At 39.4% G+C, this 21,351-nt stretch overlaps 1 protein-coding gene across 2 annotated transcripts in view; it reads right to left on the bottom strand.

Annotated features, from left to right (window-relative positions):
• LOC105017154 (complement C1q-like protein 4) overlaps positions 1–14,974 on the bottom strand; it is a 36,282-nt gene extending 21,308 nt beyond the window's left edge. The window contains exons 1-3 of one of the 2 annotated variants that reach the window (XM_034287006.1): positions 14,441–14,974; positions 13,544–13,826; positions 12,068–12,744 (exon numbers count right to left, since the gene is read on the bottom strand). In XM_034287006.1, coding sequence (XP_034142897.1) covers positions 12,068–12,613 — 546 coding nt within the window. In that variant the 5' untranslated portion in view covers positions 12,614–12,744; positions 13,544–13,826; positions 14,441–14,974. Of the gene's footprint in view, positions 1–12,067; positions 12,804–13,543; positions 13,827–14,440 lie in introns of those variants that run through there. The other variant, XM_034287007.1, reaches the window with a different exon arrangement.
• Positions 14,975–21,351: the final 6,377 nt, after the last annotated feature.

The raw sequence follows: 21,351 nt of genomic DNA, 5'->3' as shown, positions 1-21,351 counted from the left end.
TATCAATCTGACCAAATTAGCCTACTAACCAATAATCTTCTACAGCTCTGTACCCACGTGGTATTTGTGGAGGGAGAGAATATCCTGATATACAGTAAGTTAATTAATTTCCTCCTTCTCACCATTGTTAATAGAAAACAGAGGAAACTCTTGCTATTGCAGTTATTGTGTGATGTTGTAAAGCTTGGGGAATCCAAGTAACTATCACAGCTGCAATCAGTTTTTCTATTTTATGCTTCATTTTCTAGGTTAGTAACTTCAGAGGACAAAAAATATACTTTTAATTTACATAACCAACATTTATTGATTTTACAACACAGACATTTTAGTGGGACACCTTAAAAATATGTAACTGGTCAGGGTCTAGCAAACATCACAAGGAAAATGCATAAAGTAAAAAAACAGCTCCTGTACAAGCCTGTGGTAGAACCCATGGGTGGTTCGGAGATCTTTCAGTGTAAATAATTTTAAATGCAAGTACTGCCTCCATAAATGTGGAATATGAGCAAGAAGTTGTATCATTTGATGAGAATAGCCTACTAGGCCTACTAGTGAGTGGGAGGACATTTCATTTGGTAATATGAATAGCTAGTTAATACATATGTCGTCACCTAATACAGAGGCACTACACTAGCTACTGTAGTAGTACCCTGTAGCTACTTTCTCCTCCTATAGAACAGTTTGAATTGTGATTCATCTGGTTTATTTTCATTAACCTTATTATCCCTTATCATTACCTGTGCTCAAAAAAGTGGATTGACATCATAATACTACAAGCTAGTTAATGTAACTTCCTTCGTTGATAAGAAAACCAGATACTTTATTGGAACAGAAAACCATACATGCCCACAAGCGCAGAGTGAACAGCGAAACAAGAGAAGGCACGCGTAAATGCTAAACACCAAGTGGACATGGGCTGGTTACTGTCACCCAACAGCTACTGGCAAAATTCCTCTCATATTTGCATATTATTGGGTGGGGGTGTGGCTCTATTATCCTCCACCTCCCAAGCCAGATTCGCGCTGCCAGGTATCCCACACTGCCATGCTTTCTTCCATTCCGTTAACCAGTATACTTTTTCAAGTAATTGCTTTCCTCTGTCTTCTAGAATTTGACTCTTCAGCTTGTTTGATGCAAATGTACTGTTTATCATGTCCAATCTCTGTTTTTCAGAGACTCAACAACTATCTTGCTTGCTCTTTGGCACCGTCAAGTTTATAACTGATATAAAAAGCTAACTTCTTAAATTTACAGAGACCAAGTCATTCATTTCATTTTCATTAACACTGCTGGAAAAGTCAATGTGATGAAATCTTAGTTCCTCACTGGAGCAGCCCTCTCCATAGGCAAGCCATTGATATGTAATCGCAGCACTAGGCATTCTACCCAATGCCCCACAATTTTGCATGTTTATTATTACACAATAAGATGTAAACACTTTTACCAGACTTTTATCAGAATTTGGTAACATAATCCACAATATATGAAAATATATATCAATAAAGAAATATATAATCCAATTGGAGTTTTATGAGGGTGATATGAGTAATACTCAGGCCACTCCTGTCACTCCTGTGTCGTCTTTGATCATTCCTGCTAAGGCACATTTTGAATCGTTAATATCCCAGGCTTTTTGTAATATACTGGCAACGAGTCAACATCTGAAGTGAACAATTCGGTAAAAAAGTAAAATAATCCAACCGAATCAAAAAACACGCTTGCTCTTCAGACGTGTGTCCTATGTGAGAAGAGCAGAGGGCTGTGCCGTGTGGCGCAGGAAGCAGGGCCGCTGTTCCAGTGTTGTGTTGGGCTTAATTAGTGTTCTGCCTGTCCCCCAGCTCTCTTTCTCCAATAGGTCAAATCAAACCAAATGCCATAGTGCTGTAATAGGGACACAATGTCACAGGAGACACAATGCCTCTGAGTAGACATGGTGGGACTAAATGGGCTAGCAGCAGCTTTTAAAACACTGCACTGGACTCGTAAACTATCAGACTCAGAGGAATTATGGGACCAACATGGGCCTAGACACTCTCAAAATGACCAGTCCATGCATTCTATCGCCACTATAAATATTCATGATAATCCCACTCCCAGCTCATCATCGCAAAGGGCAAAATCTATATTGGTTGTAAATTATAAATCCATAGAAAAGGTCACTTGCTTTTACAGAAATCGTTTGGTGGCTTAAGAATCATGGAGAGTGGAGATCTGACAGCTCAGTAGGTTGTGCAGGATCCAACATCTTACAGATCTAATAGGTAAACCACCTCACTGGGCAAGATGTCAAAGAGCCCATGTGAAGGATTTGATACATTTCATTTCTTCTACCTTTCTATCTTCACACTGGCCTTCTCTTTCAATCTTCCTTTCATTCTATCCCTCCTCATCTGTCTTGTTTATGTTGATCTGATCCAGCCCTCTCATGTTGGCCTCGCTGTATCCGTGTCTCTCATCCCCCTATGTCCGCTCTCTTCTGTTCATCCATCCATCTTCCTCCTGCCTTGATCTCTCTGTCGCCCCACTTGTCCGCAGCCTGCTTCCCTTTACAGTAATCTCTCCCTCGACTGGGTCTTAATCCCACCTCCCTTTGACGTTCCATGGATAAACTGTATCTCTGTGTCAATCAGACGCCACCTGAACACACATAAATAAGCAGACACAAACCTAGTGTGGTAAATGTTACCCCTTTGTGAGGATTCCCAGTCAAAATCAATTTTCCCCAACCCAAAACCTAACCCGTATAATTTGTCAGCAAACATATGAAGTGTGACAGTGAAGGAGACCTACATACATACTCAAGCAATTAGATTAGGAACTGATAATGCCAGAAGACCTGCATATTCAAACAATCAGATGTCTTGTGAATCAAATCTAACCAAGTAAATTTTCTTCGTATTCATCATAATGTACTGTATTTACTGAAACAGGGCCACAATGTGTACTAAACTAAATATAAATGCAAAAAGCAATAGATGAAGATTTTATGAAGATTTTACTGATTCCCTGCACAGTACAGTTGAAATCGGGATTCATCTGTTAAGAGTACACTACTCCAGAGTTCCAGTTGCCAGTTGAGCTAAGCATTTGCCCACTGAAATTAGTTAAGATGCCAAACTTCTGCCAGGTCAGGTCAATACTCTGTCAAAGATGATGAAATGGTGTTGGTAAATGTGGTCTTTGGTTGGACAGTGACAAATCCTCTAAAATGATGTTTGAGGCAGGTTATGGTAGATACATTTACAATGAATCCCCTGAAATATGCTTTTAGTGAGTTTTTGCTGGATAACATTTAGAGGTTACAGTCCTTTTTAGGTTTAGAAGTGACTGCTAAATGCTGACCACAGAATCTTCTTGCATTTGGTCTTAGTTTACAACAACCCTTCTGGCAAACTAGCAAAGTGAGTTGTTTTCTTTTTCTCTCAAATATTGTTCACAAATTTGTCTAAATCTGTGTTAGTGAGCACTTCTCCTTTGCCTAGATAGTCCATCCACCTCACAGGTGTGGCATATCAAGATGCTGATTAGACAGCATGATTATTGCACAGGTGTGCCTTAGGCTGGCCACAATAAAAGGCCACTCTAAAATGTGCAGTTTTACTGTATTGGGGGGGTCCGAAAACCAGTCAGTATCTGGTGTGACCACCATTTGCCTCACGCAGTGCAACACATCTCCTTCGCATAGAGTTGATCAGGTTGTTGATTGTGGCCTGTGGAATGTTGGTCCACCCCGCTTCAATGGCTGTGTGAAGTAGCTGGATATTGGCAGGACCTGGAACACGCTGTTGTATACGCCAATCCAGGGCATCCCAAACATGCTCAATGGGTGACATGTCCGGTGAGTATGCTGGCCATGCAAGAACTGGGATGTTTTCAGCATTCAGGAATTGTGTACAGATCGTTGCAACATGGGGCCATGCATTATCATACTGCAACATGAGGTGATGGTCGTGGATGAATGGCACAACAATGGGCCTCAGGATCTCTTCACGGTATCTCATCAATAAAATGCACCTGTGTCCGTTGTCTACAACACACACCTGCCCATACCATAACACCACCGCCAACATGGGCCACTCCATCCACAATGTTGACATCAGCAAACTGCTCACCCACAGGACACCAAACACGCTGTCTGCCATCTGCCCTGTACAGTGAAAACCAGGATTAATCCGTGAAGAGAACACCTCTCCAAAGTGCCAGACGCCATCGAATGTGAGCATTACCCACTCAAGTCAGTTCCTGCATTCAGCATGCCAATTGCATGCTCCCTCAAAACTTGCGACATCTGTGGCATTGTGCTGTGTGATGAAACTGCACATTTTAGAGTGGCCTTTTATTGTGGCCAGCCTAAGGCACACCTGTGCAATAATCACGCTGTCTAATCAGCATCTTGATATGCCACACCTCTGAGGTGGATGGATTATCTCGGCAAAGGAGAAGTGCTCACTAACACAGATTTAGACAGATTTGTGAACAAAATTTGAGAGAAATAGGCCGTTTGTGTACATAGAGAAAGTCTTAGATCTTTGAGTTCAGCTCATGATAAATGGGGGCAAAAACAAGTGTTGCGTTTATAATTTTGTTCAGTGTATTTTAAAATGGTCATTGAAATGTTAATTCAAAATCTTAATCTTATCCAAGCCAAACCTTAATGCTAAACCTAACCTCCCTTTACCCTAAGCCAAATGTAGCCCTTTTCCTCATGGGGACTGACATAATGTCCCCACAAGGTCAAAGTTTTTCTTATTTTACTTTCCTTGTGGGGATAGATAGTAAAACATGGACACACACTACAATGAACAGATGAAATTATGTAATTTTTTACACAACTTAAACAGTTTAGCCTATTACTGTAAGTATCAAACATTGACATTAGTACTGCTGTAACTCTTGTTTATGTGTTGATCTACATTGCTGGCTCTTCAATAATATCCCATGCATGTGTTTATTGGACTCCATTGGTTAGCTCCCCTATGAGAGCTCTTGTCTAACCGCTGCAACACGGGACCACAAAATGGGGTGGGCCTGTGAAGCGGGCATGGCCACTGAATTGGGTTAAATAATTTAGTTGATGGAAAAGAGAATTAATGGGCAAGCTAATAGACAAGCCAGAAGCGATGAGGGTGTGGGTGGTTAGGTAGTTAGTGTATGTGAAAGACGCAGTGTGTGTGTGTGTGTGTGTGTGTGTGTGTGTGTGTGTTTGTGTGAGGGGAGGTAAAAGGTGGTGTGGAGAGGATCTCATCTAAAGGCCATGAATGATTTAACACCGTTACAGGACACGAATGCCAATTTCAGTGATGGCACGTGACAGACCAGGCCTCCCAATTATACCTGCCATTTTCATCTCAATCTTCTTTACTGTGACTAGTATTGACAGCGTATGAACTGGATGAGTGGGAAGGCATAGTGGAATCTTGTTTGAAACCTTCCTCTAAACAGACCTGTTAAAATACATAGACTATCATAAAGGTATTTTGGTGAATCATGTTGAAGTGCCAAGATGGTACACATGCTTGCAGACCAGATGTTTCTCAGCTCTATGGTCCAGCTACACAAAAACTGGTGGGTATAATGAAGTCCAATAAAAATTGAATCACATGACAATTACAGTATTCTAGGCTACACAACAGGATATAACATAATAGCATAGCAGAACATGAAGACAAAACAGCACCATATTCAACCATAAATTATAATATTTTGTGTTAACATGCCTATAGCAACAATCTGATTGCAATCAGATTAAATCTTCTTGATTTATGCAGTTTTGTATTCAATGGTTTGCAATTAACACATTGTATATCTTTGCCAACCTGTTTATTCTGCCTAGTGAAGAAGATTTAGGAAGCTCCAAGTCTTTTGTTCCAATGGAATAAATATCCCCCAATGGAAGTCACATCCACATCCACTCCATATGTTACAATACTGTAGATGCTATAATATAAATATATGCCTAGCTTGAGGCTGGTGCTTACGTTTCAACACTGAAGTCACCTGATTTAAGTAGATATTTATAAATTGTTACATAAGGGTTTAAGTTTAATGCTAAGTAAAGGTTATAATATTAGTGTTTTGGTAAGGGACAAGCACAGACTGGTGCCTTGAGTGCATTCAACCTATTTCAAAGGTAAGACAACCTATCGCAAAATGTCTGCCTTTGAGGCAGAGCTGCCTCTAGAACAACATTCATTTGTAATTTTCCCTGTGAGTTTCAGTTCAAGATCATCAGAAATAAGCACAAGAAATAAAAAAAATTGGAAAATACTTCTTCAAATTAACACAACAACTTGTCCTATTTATACGTTTAAAATCTTTAATTCTGACAAATTACTTACATCACACTTAAATCTATTTAAAAAAGGAAAGAAGTTTTGAGACAATTTATAAGAGATATTAAACTAATGATTTTTTATAACTAATGACTCAAAATGTTGAAGCTAACCAATCTGTGGTGCATAAAAAGTAGCTTTCAAGGGGTTGATGGTGAACTCAGTAACACACAGCTGCCTTGGCTATAGAGCATGTAAATTATGGGTAAAAAAAACCCAACCACCAGTGTTTCATCAAACACTCAGGCTGATTTGACTTGGCTGGTAACAATGCAAAGTGAGTCTTATTCTTTTCCTCTCTAGTAATCCCTTGGCATCTCTCTTCTGTTCCGCACAAAACACGTCAAAATCAAACCTTCTTCGACAGAGTCGGGGTTTAATTCCTCAAGCTTGTCATGCATCTCCAGATGGGAAACTTTCAAGGCATTTTTGGGCCATTTTGAAATGTTTTGCTTATTTATTTATGTTAAAACTGGAGATCCTCTGAGGACAGTAGCCAGCTGTTGCGTTTCGGCGTCACTCCACAGAGATGTGGAGGATCGTTATCCTCTTGATCGCTTAGCTGTCACTGCCTTCTCTCTCCTGTTGCCTAAATCAGGAAGCGGAACCAGGCAAACGCAAAACCCCCCCCCCCCCACTACCAACACCTTGTTTCTTCTTATCTCCAACTGTATCTATAGCCTTGTCTCATCGCAACAACTCCCAATGGATTCCGAATAGCTGAAGATTGTGGCCAGGCTCCCGTGTAGCCATTGTGTTTTTTTTCCACACTGCTCTTCCAACCAAGACATCATGAGCGTTAACGTTTCAATAGCAATTCATGTTGACAATGCTTTCCTGCTCACTAAGACAATGCCGGAAAATTTGTATCACCCATTGTGCTTCCCAGCCACTCCTCAACTAGTGGCACAGTCAAGGCTTGAACCTAACCTGGTCCGCTTGGGCAGACATTTGTAAAATGCAGTGCCAGCTGGGAGTCCCAGCATTCCAATTTTATACTTAAGTTTGTTGTTAGCAGTTTTTTTCTACACAGAACAGAATACACTATTATTGTCTAATGATCCTGTGATATTTTGCTCAACATCCCAAACCTTTCTGATGTCTTGTAGTAAATCTTTGAACCAAAAATATGCTTTATTTTAAATGTCATACAATTGGATAATATATTTCATTACATGAGAGTCACGTGTTAACAGTACTCATGCCACATTCAGGTGCTATTGGAGTTAACAGAAGCTCCTGATTAAACATGATATTCTCCAAATCGGAATATTGGGAGTGATTTACCATCGATTCATATCAGTATGGATAATGAAGCTTATCTGACCATTGTAAAACCTATTCAAGTCCATAACGTAAACATATAATTTTCTTTGGTGCAGTTGTCTTCTGAGCTTACTGAACATTTTTAAAGCATCCAAAGTATTTATCTATAATGTGATTTTTATTTTTATTGTACAGTATTTGTCTTTGGACTTAATCAATTAACGCCACTCCATATCTAAATGAAAAGTATTCATAACCCATTGCTTTGACCACCTTTTGTTGTGTTATAGCATTCACTGCTAAAGGTGCTTCTACAAAGTACCGAACAAAGGCTCTCAATACTTATGTACAATAAATATTTTAGGATTTTACTTTTAATAAAAATGAACTACACTGGACTAGCTAATAATATTCCCCCACCCTAAACCACCCTGGACTAACTAATACTATTCCCCACCCTAAACCCCCCTGGACTAATTAATACTATTCCTCCACCCTAAACCACCCTGGACTAACTAATACTATTCCCCCACCCTAAACCACCCTGGACTAACTAATACTATTCCCCACCCTAAACCCCCCTGGACACATTAATATTATTCCCCAACCTAAACCACCCTGGATTAACTAATACTACCCCCCCACCCTAAACCACCCTGGACTAACTAATACTATTCCGGTCTCGTTCGGTAAGGGATTAGAAGGAGGAGAAAAGTCATCTCATTATTTAATTTCAGTCTTTAAATGTTTGAGGCAGGGTTCTACACAGTACCCCTTAAACTATAGTTTATATTTCGTATTTCTAGTTAGCCAATGTTAGTGTTGATGCAAACACACCTACTATTTAATCAGAAGAGATGATAGATAACTAGCAATATGTTCATACCAGGCATGCCCTCCACGGTATCCCTCATCACTCACTCACGCACATCCTATACATTGGCCTGCCAGCTTCTGCTACTGTCACTATACATCCGTGCTGCAGCTCCAGTTATACAATGGTATGTTGGTTATTAAAACAAGTTTTTTCTCCATGTAACATTCTTGCATATTTTTTTACGATCTCTGGAACATGTTTTCTGGTGATAACTGTAGATTATAATTTTTTCATTTTATTTGGGCAATTGAGCCATATTATTTTTCATATTTGCAGCATCCCAGCACATCAAACCATGACTATGAGCAAAGAGATGAACAATAAATGTTAACTGGCTAAAAATGAACCAGAAAGATTAGCTAACTAAGGACGTTTACATCATGGCGCTGCTATGTAAAAAAGTACTGGCTCTAACAGAGAGTTCGCCCAGTAGACCTATGGTGCACGTGAGAACTGTGCACATGACCACTGTGCACGTGACTACTGTACACGTGCAGTAAGCTCATGAACCGGCATTTCCTCATCATTGTTAAGAAGTCTGAAAAGGTTAGCTTGAAAAACTGTGACTGATATTCATCACAAAAAATTGACATATCATGTATCACAATCAATTGTAGTTCGCTGTGACAGAACATTCCTTTTTCAATTAGATAATTATTTCCAAAAGTTCAATTAATTACTTTTGGAGGAAGAGCAATGTAACCCTCTGATTCTGCTCTCGTTATAACTAGACCCTGCTCTCCCTGAATAAGAAAGCTGGCTGCTTATGATATGATCTTAGACACATCACTGATATTTTCTGTTATTTACCTTTAATAAGTCAAAGGTGTATGGTACCACCATGACCCTGCCTAGATCAGGCTGTCCCTCAAAACTGCATGACAGAGCAAGAAGGAGACTGACGAGAGAGGCTGCCTGGAGGTCAAAAGCAAATTTAAATGAGTTAGCTGCATTTATGGCCAACACTGGTCAAGCAATATCCCAAACACTCCCCAAATCATGGTAGGGTAGCATGAAGTCCTGCATCAGTTCGATAGCCCACGGTTCCCCACGGGTGAACCTTGTACATGCATGCCCCTATGGTTTCATTACATATTTTTGACACTTTGTACCATGAGGCGTTGAGATTTGTTAACTCAAAAACTCATCACTGTTCCCTTTTTTCACTAGCTTTACGGAGATAAAGCCATTGGTACATTTTCATTAACAAGGCCATTCTTAGGCAGCTCCCATTTTATCTATGTTCTTACATTGTCCAATAGACTAATGAAAAATGCTGTGCTCCCAAAACAGTACTGAAAAAGGGGGAAACATTTCTCTTTGATAGATGCTATGGGGCTGTAAATGTTTTGATCCTTAACTTGCACTACTGTATACCTTTGACATTGGATGTAATTTTTGTTTTTAAGTTGTGAATGTATGTAACTTCTGTGTGCAGCTATCTTTGGCCTGGTCCCTCTAGCAAATTAGATTTTTAATCTCAACATAGCTACATCTGGTTAAATAAACACAATAAAATTATAATAAATAACACAAAACAATCACTCAACAAGTTGCACAAAAAACAACCCATAGCTCAGTTCAGAAATATTATTTTGTGGTATGAGAACATATTATCACCTAAATACCTAGTGTTATATTTGGTGCAAACTAAACATAGCACATCACCCAAAGAAGCCCAGTTCTACAGTGAAACATGGTGGTGGCAGCATCATGTTTCGGGAATGTTTTGTTATTGTCAGGGACTTGGGGACTGGTCAGGATAGAAGACTAAGGCAATTGATTAATTAACAGAAAAGTCCTTGAGGAAAAGCTGTAGCGATATGCAAAACAGCTGACACTACAATAGAAGGTTACCTTTCATCATGACAAAGACCCAAAGCACACAGCCAAAGCAAAAGTGAAGTGGCTAACAAAAGGCCAAATTCCTTGATTGGCACAGACATGACCCCAAATTAATCCAAAAATATGTGGCAAGACTTGAAGATTCCTGTCCATCAACACTCCCCAAGGAACTTAAAAGAGCTTGAACAGTTTTGTAAAGAGGCATGGTCATCTATTGCCTAATCTAGGTGTGAGACTTATTCCAAAAGACTCCCGGCTGTAATTGCTGTATTAACCCATAATTTAAATGCATGAAAGTCTGAGGAACTAACAATACAATATGTGAAATGTATTATATATATATACACTCACCTAAAGGATTATTAGTAACACCATACTAATATTGTGTTTGACCCCCTTTCGCCTTCAGAACTGCCTTAATTCTACATGGCATTGATTCAACAAGGTGCTGAAAGCATTCTTTAGAAATGTTGGCCCATATTGATAGGATAGCATCTTGCAGTTGATGGAGATTTGTGGGATGCACATCCAGGGCACGAAGCTCCCGTTCCACCACATCCCAAAGATGCTCTGTTGGGTTGAGATCTGGTGACTGTGGGGGCCATTTCAGAACAGTGACACTCATTGTCATGTTCAAGAAACCAATTTGAAATGATTCGAGCTTTGTGACATGGTGCATTATCCTGCTGGAAATAGCCATCAGAGGATGGGTACATGGTGGTCATATAGGAATGGACATGGTCAGAAACAATGCTCAGGTAGGCCGTGGCATTTAAACCATGCCCAATTGGCACTAAAGGGCCTAAAGTGTGCCAAGAAAACATCCCCCACACCATTACACCACCACCACTAGCCTGCACAGTGGTAACAAGGCATGATGGATCCATGTTCTCATTCTGTTTACGCCAAATTCTGACTCTACCATCTGAATGTCTCAACAGAAATCGAGACTCATCAGACCAGGCAACATTCTTCCAGTCTTCAACTGTCCAATTTTGGTGAGCTCGTGCAAATTGTAGCCTCTTTTTCCTATTTGTAGTGGAGTTGAGTGGTACCTGGTGGGGTCTTCTGTTGTTGTAGCCCATCCACCTCAAGGTTGTGCGTGTTGTGGCTTCACAAATGCTTTGCTGCATACCTCGGTTGTAACGAGTGGTTATTTCAGTCAAAGTTGCTCTTCTATCAGCTTGAATCAGTCGGCCCATTCTCCTCTGACCTCTAGCATCAACAAGGCATTTTCGCCCACAGGACTGCCGCATACTGGATGTTTTTCCATTTTCACACCATTCTTTGTAAACCCTATAAAGGTGTGCGTGAAAATCCCAGTAACTGAGCAGATTGTGAAATACTCAGACCGGCCCTTCTGGCACCAACAACCATGCCACGCTCAAAATGGCTTTCTTTCCCATTCTGACATTCAGTTCGGAGTTCAGGAGATAGTCTTGACCAGGACCACACCCCTAAATGCATTGAAGCAACTGCCATGTGATCGGTTGATTGGATAATTGCATTAATGAGAAATTGAACAGGTGTTCCTAATAATCCTTTAGGTTAGTGTGTGTATATATATATATATATATATATATATATATATATATATATATATATATATATATATATATATATGTGTAAATTGACTGGAAATCTACCAATACTAAAATACTCCACTATTTTCAACAACCCTGACCCCCACTATACGCACACAGACACCATACGCACACAGACACCCACACAGACACCTCTGACTCACCTGTCCATTCTTTTTAAGGTCTGCCCACATGCTGGTCCCATCGCCGCCCCTCATCAGGACATGGTAGGTGAAGAAGTAGATGCCAGGTAGGGGGCAGGTGAATTTCCCAGTGCTGGGCTCATAGTAATTCCCCACATTGGTCACCACGTCATCAAACCTCAACACCTCACTTCCTTCATGCTGTTTGCGGAGGCCTGCGTAGAAGGCTATCTTGGGGCTGTAGAAGGAGGGTACATAGCCCCCTGGGCCAGGGCCGGAGGGGCCCGGGGGGCCTGGTTTGCCTGGTTCTCCTGGGGGACCTCTGGGGCCTGGGGGCCCAGGGAGTCCAGGGCTCCCACGAAACCCAGACTTACCCCTTCTCCCTGTAAAGTCTGGGGGTTGGGGGGAGACAGCGGTCATTTCATGGCTGCCCTGTGGGGGTGTGAAAGAGTCGCACACCATCTTGCAGCTTCCGAGCATCTCATAATGGGTGCTACCGCCTCCAGACGCCCCCCCTTTGGTGGTGTGAACCAATAACGGGATAGCAACCAGCAACACCAGCACCATGGCCACGCCCACTCCTGCCCCAATGACACGTTTCCTGCGACTGAGCCGGGAGGCGGCCAGCGTGAGGAAGTCCTCCTCCCCCTTGGCCGGAATGGTGGTGCCGGCCAGAATGAACTCTGTGAATACCGGGACTAGGGGGAGAGATGATGACAGAACGGGTAAAGGAGATGGGGTAGAGGGAGTACACAGAGTCGAGGGTCAGGTACACAGGACAAGTGATGGAAGTGAGTGGGAAATAAGGGAAAGTGAAGGAGGGATGTAAGGAGAGACTGGAAATGTAGGTGATTTCAATGTAAAGACAGGAGTGAGATGCAATAAAACTCTGAGGAAAACCAAAGGAACAGAAAAGCTTAGTGTTTCAAAGTCAAAAGCTGCTGTCCAACATCAGGAGAAATTTTCGCTGCATACAAATTTCTTAAATGTTTTTTTTCTAGGTTTATCCTCCAATTTATTAACTCAGTTATATTTATTCTTCAAACTTTTAATCTGCCAAGCAATACTTATTGGTTTTCTTCATCCCATTTCTCAATAAAGATTTTAATGATATCGAATGTTGTATATTTTTGAGGGCTAGAGATTAAAATAGATAGGTCAGTGTGGACACCTCAATGCTTTGTGTTACAGACAGGTTTAAACTAAGTCAAACAAACAGTTCATTAGACGGAAAAATACAAGGTTCTCCCTGGGCTGGGATATACTAGAATATAATAGAGAGCGCTCTTTACGTTTCTCTAAAAATAAAAATATTTTTGTTCAGCCAGAATGGCAGCCATATCCTGGTGGAATGTCCTTATATTTCTCAGTTGGAAAGCTGTCAGGTGGGATCTGCACCAGTATTCCCACTGGAGTCCATCTCACCCACGGCATTCAGTGAAGGGCGCTCACTTGTCTGGTCCAAGGATGAGTGGAGAGGAATGAAAAAACACTTACATCTCTGGTATTTTTCCCTTCTTTCTTCCTTGCGCTTCTCTTGACTTTCTCTATGTATTTTTCATTTGCTTAATCCTGGGTGTGTTTTCCTCTTGGGTACGCTAACAAATTACCCTCTCAGATATGGAGGTTTGAGGGAGGTTTTTCAATTGTCAGTATTTATCGAAATGAAGTGTTGAGAAAATGTTCCATTGTTTATAAAAACTTGTTCCTCTCTTTTTTTATTTGTGGTAATTGGAGTTGTAGCAGAGAATATCTCAGGTTCCACTGTGCCAGGAGCATTCTAGTGGGGGAAGGAATATATATATATATCTTGATATTGAAATATATTGCTAAATGAATACAGTATAGTCAATATATTAATTGTAATGATTACCATGACTCAACCTTACTAATTAAAATAAAATACAATAAAGTGGATAGAGAATATCTAAACAATATCACAAATCTAACAAGTTACACAATTGCTGCAGTTCTTTGTGTTAATGCAATTCTTTAGGCAACATTTCATTTTAAAATGCAAGTGCCGAGTAATCTAACTGAAGACCTGTAGTAACATTTGTGCAAAATGAGACATTGTGAATACATGTGCCTACTTGTTCTTGAAAAATATGATGATAATATTAATTATAATACAAAAATGAATATTAGCCGAACCAAATGTGTTGTTGTAACTTTGACCTGCATAGTTGACCAGATTCGTTCATTTTTACAATTCAATTAAGAGTTACTTCCGAACTACATCCCAGAATGTTAAATGACACGTTAACATCCAACCCATTCTGATCATGTTACTATTTTTCTTATATTGTTATCTCTACGAGTGATTAGAAGAGACTATTTCAACCAAACCCTTAAAAAGACAACAATCATACAGGCTATTAAATAGTTGCTTACCTTTTCCTCGAAGCTCAGTAAGTGTCGGTGATCCGGAGTAGGCTACAGTGGATCCTCAGCCGACTTCCAACGTGGTCGCGAAAACTGTGAAAACAGCTCATCTTCACCGTAGCTTCGGAGAGTTGCCAAGCTCACAGTGCAACGACCTCGAAAACTAAATAGCCTATCTGCAAATTCGTTTTCTCGCTCGCTATTTACAGAACTGATGTCGTAAATCACAAACCATTCACTTCAACGGATACTAACTACTATGAACTGTCCGAGTGTTAATGTGTACAGGTCACTCGCTGGTCGTTAAGAACCGAGGAATGCACAATTAGTGATATATATATATATTTTTACTTTTCACTTCCTTTCTGTTATAATAGATACTGCAATGAGAAGTGTTGTATATTTTCGTATTAAAATCAACGGTAAGGTAGGCCTATCTTTACCAGAAATGCAACAGTTTTCTCACTTGTTTGATTTCCCCTTCTCTGGTAGGCTATTGTCGCTCTACTCCCCCGCCCTCTTGTACAATGATTCTGCGCTCCTCCGCACTCTCTCAGACGTCTACTGTATGCCAATAGTAAGACTATATGCTTTTATTATGGTCTTATTAGCATGTTGATAACTTATTTTATTACCTGTAGTGTAGAAAGTAGTATTTGACATAGTACATAGACATAGTACATAGTATTTGAACATACACAGCTTTTAATTTATGTTTTTATTTCCCCCTTATTTAATCAGGTAAGCCGAGTGACAACAATCGCAAGACAAACAATCCGTCACGCATGAAAACGATATAAACAATCAAACATAATCAAGATACATTGTTAACAATAGAATTATCAAGAGGTCAAAAAGTATTTGTTACTGTATTTGTACAACGAATTAGGTAATGCATATTTACAGACGGATAAGGTGCAAAGATTACCATATTAAGTTAATACTTATTAATACTTCTGGAATAAAGTTAGACATACTTCTTGGGTAATGTGCTCAGCAGGTGCAGTGATCAGATTGCCGCTCAGACAGTTTGATTTTAAAACAATAGGGGCTATGAAAGTCTCAAGTTAGAAAATATTTTGCAGTTAATTCCAGTCATTGGGAGCAGAAAAGATTGATGGCCAAATGTTGTGCAAACTTTAAGGATGACCAGTGTGAGGTATAACCCAGAGATATTAATGCAGGCTTGTTATACCTTGCTGAAACAAAAGCCATGAGGCACTGGCATAAACAGCTACAGGTATAACCAAGAGGCTGAACAGAACTGTAACATTTTGTGCTGGTCAACTCCAGTCCTCTGTTGCCTAACTGCAATTGGCAAGGATGGCCATAGATTTGTGGGGATGCTAAGCAAGGTCTGATTGGGGAGCCAGTCCCCCCACCTTCAACAATATTTTATTGCCTCTCCTGACAGCAAAGACAAATATCTTTTGTAATTCTTTTATACAAGTCTCCCGCTATTGCACAAATGTTGACATGGAGCGAGAACCAAATGTTTCAATGTTATGAAACATGTAATGCAAATATATTAATTTTGCCATAGAAAGTGTGCTACTTTATGCGACGACCTCATGTGACTGTTAAATCCAATGGTTTTCAAACCACCCAGCATTGGCAGAAAAACACCAAACAGTCCAAGATAATAAAAAAAATTGCATGGTTTTGGTAACTAAACATCATGATTTAGTAACTAAACATCTCACCTGAAATGATCTATTTCAGTTAATGCAACATTATTACACTTATGCATACTATTTGGAGGAGTTTATTTTTATTTGGGGAAAACAATAGGCCTAATAATATGTGTACTGTGCACTGAATACATAGGTGAAAAGAAAGTTAGATGTATAAGAATTGTACTGATTATCTGAGTCTGATACACATTGTGAAGAATGACTAAGTGTGTGTGTGTGATAGAGAGAGAGAGAGAAAGAGTGAAGGAAGGAGGGTGGTGTTCTCAGGGCTGTTTTCAGTGCCTCTGTGTTTCTCCAGCTTTCAGACCTCATTAGCGGTGAAAGACACATTGCTACTGACAACCTCTTGTCATTCTTTCTCTCTTTCATTTGTGCTTACTCTCTTTCTCTTTGTTTTCTCAACACATTCTATACATTATGCCCCTTTAGAGATGTTCCTTGGTTTATGTCAAAAGTCTCATATTCTTATACTGTGTCATTTTGACTGTTTATCGTTGTGCCATAGCACCCAGATCCACACAATCTGACATGGTTGACATTACAAACTCATGAACAATGTTTTTTCTTTCACTACAATGTGTTCTGTAAAATAAAGTATATTAAACCATGTTTGCCAATTCAAATGATTGAGAGTAATGTACAGTCGTTTGAGCAAGTTCGTTTGTGGAGAAGATAGGCCTCAGGCTTTTTCATATACAATCCAAAAGTCACATCTCAGCTTTTGTGGCATAGGTGTGAGTACTGTCAGTATCACAATTGAGCTATTCATTGGCAAAATTAACAAGGGGAAAAGTGATGCACATATTGAAACATACTGAATATGGATCAACATATCCCTCCTGAAGATGCACACTCTCTTCTGCCTGAGCCTCTGGTCATATTAACTTGCAGAATGAAAAATACTCATGCAGAATGTGTTTTATGGGGTGGTGGCAGAATATACTAACTATGGTCTATCTGCTGATATTCAGTTTTTACCAAGAAATTAAGGAAATTAAAATGGCAAACATATATAAAGAAGGTAAAATTCAGATATTATATAATTTTCTGAATTTGATAGGGACAAAACTGCAATGTAACATGGGTGACTGATAATGGTGCACATCAGTTAAATGTGCAAATAGATCAGAAGAATCTTTGTATTAAATGCGAAATGTTAAACTACTGCTGTGAATTCTTTATCTTTTTATTTATTTTTTTGATTTTTGTGTATTACAACATTCCTATTCATGTTATAAAAATTATGGATTAAGTATTGAAAACATGTTTAAATATCATTCTGACTTTATCTGTCTAAAATGTATTTTGATCAGAATGTGCGAAAACAATATTGTGTCATTTGTTTGAGTTGTTCAGTGTGATCGGTATGTGCTATATGTGATTATAATTAATAATTGTTCAATAAAAACATTAGAAAATTTAGCATGAAGCAAAATGTTTATAAGGAACTGTGCTTACAATTATGATAATAAAAATACAAAAAGATTAACAGAGAGCCAAGTCTGACAAAACAAAACAAAGAATTTGTGGAAAGTGCATTGGGGCCATTTTCTTTTAGCACCTAAACAACAGACATGTTTTCATAAGTCTTTAAACTTTAATGTTTTCATAAGCCTACTGTATCTTTTGAATCCCACTGCCCCTCCTTAACCCTTCCTTTAACATGTAAACATCTCCAAATGTGCATTGAAAACATTACACTGTGTTGATTAGCTAGCTATGGAATGTTAGCCATATCTGACAAAACAAGACATTGTATTAATAACAAGATACAACTGTAGCAATAATTAAATCTCTATCCAGGCTTCCAATCTAATTGAAACAATTCTCCACATATACTTGAAAAAAATGACACAAGTCTCATTCACCCCATTCTAGACTATTCCAGTCGAGTTGATTTAAGGACAGATTTACAAAACATTTCCATAACCATTCGTGTGCAAATGCATTCAAGTGTTGTAGTATGGTCCGTGCGTGTGCTTGCGTGTGTGCGTAAAAGCGAAGCGAGCATAATACTGTAAGTAAGTAGCTGCTGACCTAACTGACTGCCCAATGTTTAAATTATTACTGCCATGAGGCAATGACAATTGACAGCGAATGAGCTTTTTAGAGCTTAATAAAATATTAAGCAAGCTGATGAATATAGAATTCTGTGATTATGTATTCATATTGTAATGTGTCTCTCAGCCACCCTCCTTTGTATCGCTCCTTATGTCTTTGGTACTTTTCTTCACTGAATGGTTTGTGTTTACACACAAAACTAACTGTTAGTATAGTTAAATGTTTAAATGTGCCAAAGGAATATGTTTAGATGATTAGTAATGTTAAGCAACACTCAGTTAAAACACTGCCACAATGTTTGTGAATACTGCCATAATGTTTGTAGCCACAGCATTCAATTTACCAAGGTGGATAATGATCAGTAAATTCACAGTCTAAAACGTAAAAAAATTTCACAAATTGGATTCACTATCCACCAACAAACACTGATTTAATTGTATTTATATACTAATATTTGTATTAATAAAAAGATTTGTAATTCAACACTTTAACTGTAGAATTGTTTAATCTGCATTTGTAGAACCCATTTTTTGTGTGCATGTCTTTCTTATTTAACTACAATATATGAATGTCTTAAGGCAAAACAAGTAACACAGAGTGATGAAATCCTTTACTCTTTTGGCATCTTAATCTAAGAAGACACCATTGGAAAATAGCTACATAGCTAGCTAGTTATGTTGTACTGAGTTGACTGTAAATTAAAAGATTTGAATGACATGTTTCTTATTCTTTGAAGGTGATGACAAAAGCTTTATTAGATTAGTTCCTGGCAGCCAATGCCTACATAATGTTAAAAGTTAGCTAGCTAATTTACACTGTTATTCACCATTCAAAACATTGTTTTCCAAGGTTTGATTTCCACCGGGGTCCAGTATCAAAGAAGAAAAAACTTATACTCTAATTATTGTAAGATGTTCTGGATAAGAGCATGCAAAATGTTATATTATGTATATATACTTTTTTGGAATCGGGTTTGTATATATACAAACCCGATTCCAAAAATGTTGGGACACTGTGCAATTGTGAATAAAAACAGAATGCAATGATGTGGAAGTTTCAAATATCAATATTTTATTCAGAATACAACATAGATGACATATCAAATGTTCAAACTGAGAAAATGTATCACTTAAGGGAAAAATTTTTTTATATTTCATGGCATCAACACATCTCAAAAAAGTTGGGACAAGGCCATGTTTACCACTGTGTGGCATCCCCTCTTCTTTTTATAACAGACTGCAAACGTCTGGGGACTGAGGAGACAAGTTGCTCAAGTTTATGAATAGGAATGTTGTCCCATTCTTGTCTAATACAGGCTTCTAGTTGCCCAAATGTCTTAGGTCTTCTTTGTCGCACCTTCCTCTTTATGATGCGCCAAATGTTTTCTATAGGTTAAAGATCTGGACTGCAGGCTGGTTCATTTCAGTACCCGGATCCTTCTTCTATGCAGCCATGACATTGTAATTGATGCATTATGTGGTCTGGCATTGTCATGTTGGAAAATGCAAGGTCTTCCCTGAAAGAGACAACGTCTGGATGGGAGCATATGTTATTCTAGAACTTGGATATAACTGTCAGCATTGATGGTGCCTTTCCAGATGTGTAGGCTGCCCATGCCACACACACTCATGCAACCCCATAACATCAGAGATGCAGGCTTCTGAACTGAGTGCTGATAACAACTTGAGTTGTCCTTGTCCTCTTTAGTCCGGATGACATGGTGTCCCAGTTTTCCAAAATGAACTTCAAATTTTGTTTTGTCTGACCACAGAACACTTTTCCACTTTGCCACAGCCCATTTTAAATGATCCTTGGCCCAGAGAAAACGCCTGTGCTTCTGGATCCTGTTTAGATACAGCTTCTTTTTTGACCGATAGAGTTTTAGCCGGCAACGGTGAATGGCACGGTGGATTGGGTTCACGACAATGTTTTCTGGAAGTATTCCTGAGCCCATGTTGTGATTTCCATTACAGTATCATTCCTGTATGTGATGCAGACGTCTGTTGTAGTTGGCCACTAGGTTTGCACACATCTCAGAAGGGATTTTGTCCCTCTCCTCTTTGCAGATGTTCTCCAAGTCATTAAGTTTCTGATGTTCGTCAACTTGAACCTTCAGCTCCCTCCACAGATTTTCTATGCGATTAAGGCTTGGAGACTGGCTAGGCCACTCCAGGACCTTAATGTGTTTCTTCTTGAGCCACTCCTTTGTTACCTTGGCCATGTGTTTTGGGTTATTGTCATGCTGGTATATCCATCCACGACCCATTTTCAATGCCCTGGCTGAGGGAAGGAGGTTCTCACCCAAGATTTGACGGTACATAGCCCCGTCTATCGTCCCTTTGATGCAGTGAAGTTGTCCTTTGCCCTTAGCAGAAAAACATCCCCAAAGTATAATGTTTTCACCTCCATGTTTGACGGTGGGGATGGTGTTCTTGGTGTCATAGGCAGCATTCCTCCTCCTCCAAACACGGCAAGTTGAGTTGATGTCAAAGAGCTTGATTTTGGTCTCATCTGACCACAACACTTTCACCCAGTTCTCCTCTGAATCATTCAGATGTTCATTGGCAAACTTCAGAAGTGCCTGTACATAAGCTTTCTTGAGCAGGGGGACCTTGCGGGCACTGCAGGATTTCAGTCCTTCACGGCGTATTGTGTTACCAATTGGTGACTATGGTCCCAGCTGCCTTGAAATCATTGACAAGATTATCCTGTGTAGTTCTGGGCTGATTCCTCACCGTTCTCATGGGGCATGGAGCCCCAGACAGTTCTTTTGTGTTTCTTCCATTTGCAAATAATCACACCAACTGTTTTCACCTTCTCACCAAGCAGCTTGGCGATGGTCTTGTAGCCCATTCCAGCCGTGTGTAGGTTTACAATCTTTGTCCCTGACATCCTTGGACAGCTCTTTGGTCTTGGCCATGGTGGAGAATTTGGAATCTGATTGATTGATTGCTTTTGTGGACAGGTGTCTTTTATTACAGGTAACAAACTGAGATTAGGAGCACTCCCTTTAAAAGTGTGCTCCTAATCTTAGCTCGTTACCTGTATAAAAGACACCTGGGAGCCAGAAATCTTTCTGATTGAGAAGGGATGAAATACTTATTTCACTAATTAAAATGCAATTTATTTATATTTTTTGTTGTTATTCTGTCTCTCACTGATCAA

This window comes from Esox lucius, chromosome 17, assembly GCF_011004845.1.
Source record: "Esox lucius isolate fEsoLuc1 chromosome 17, fEsoLuc1.pri, whole genome shotgun sequence".
Lineage (NCBI taxonomy): Eukaryota > Metazoa > Chordata > Actinopteri > Esociformes > Esocidae > Esox > Esox lucius.
The sequence above is the reverse complement of the archived record's forward strand: the minus strand, read 5'-3'. Positions and strand labels throughout refer to the sequence as shown.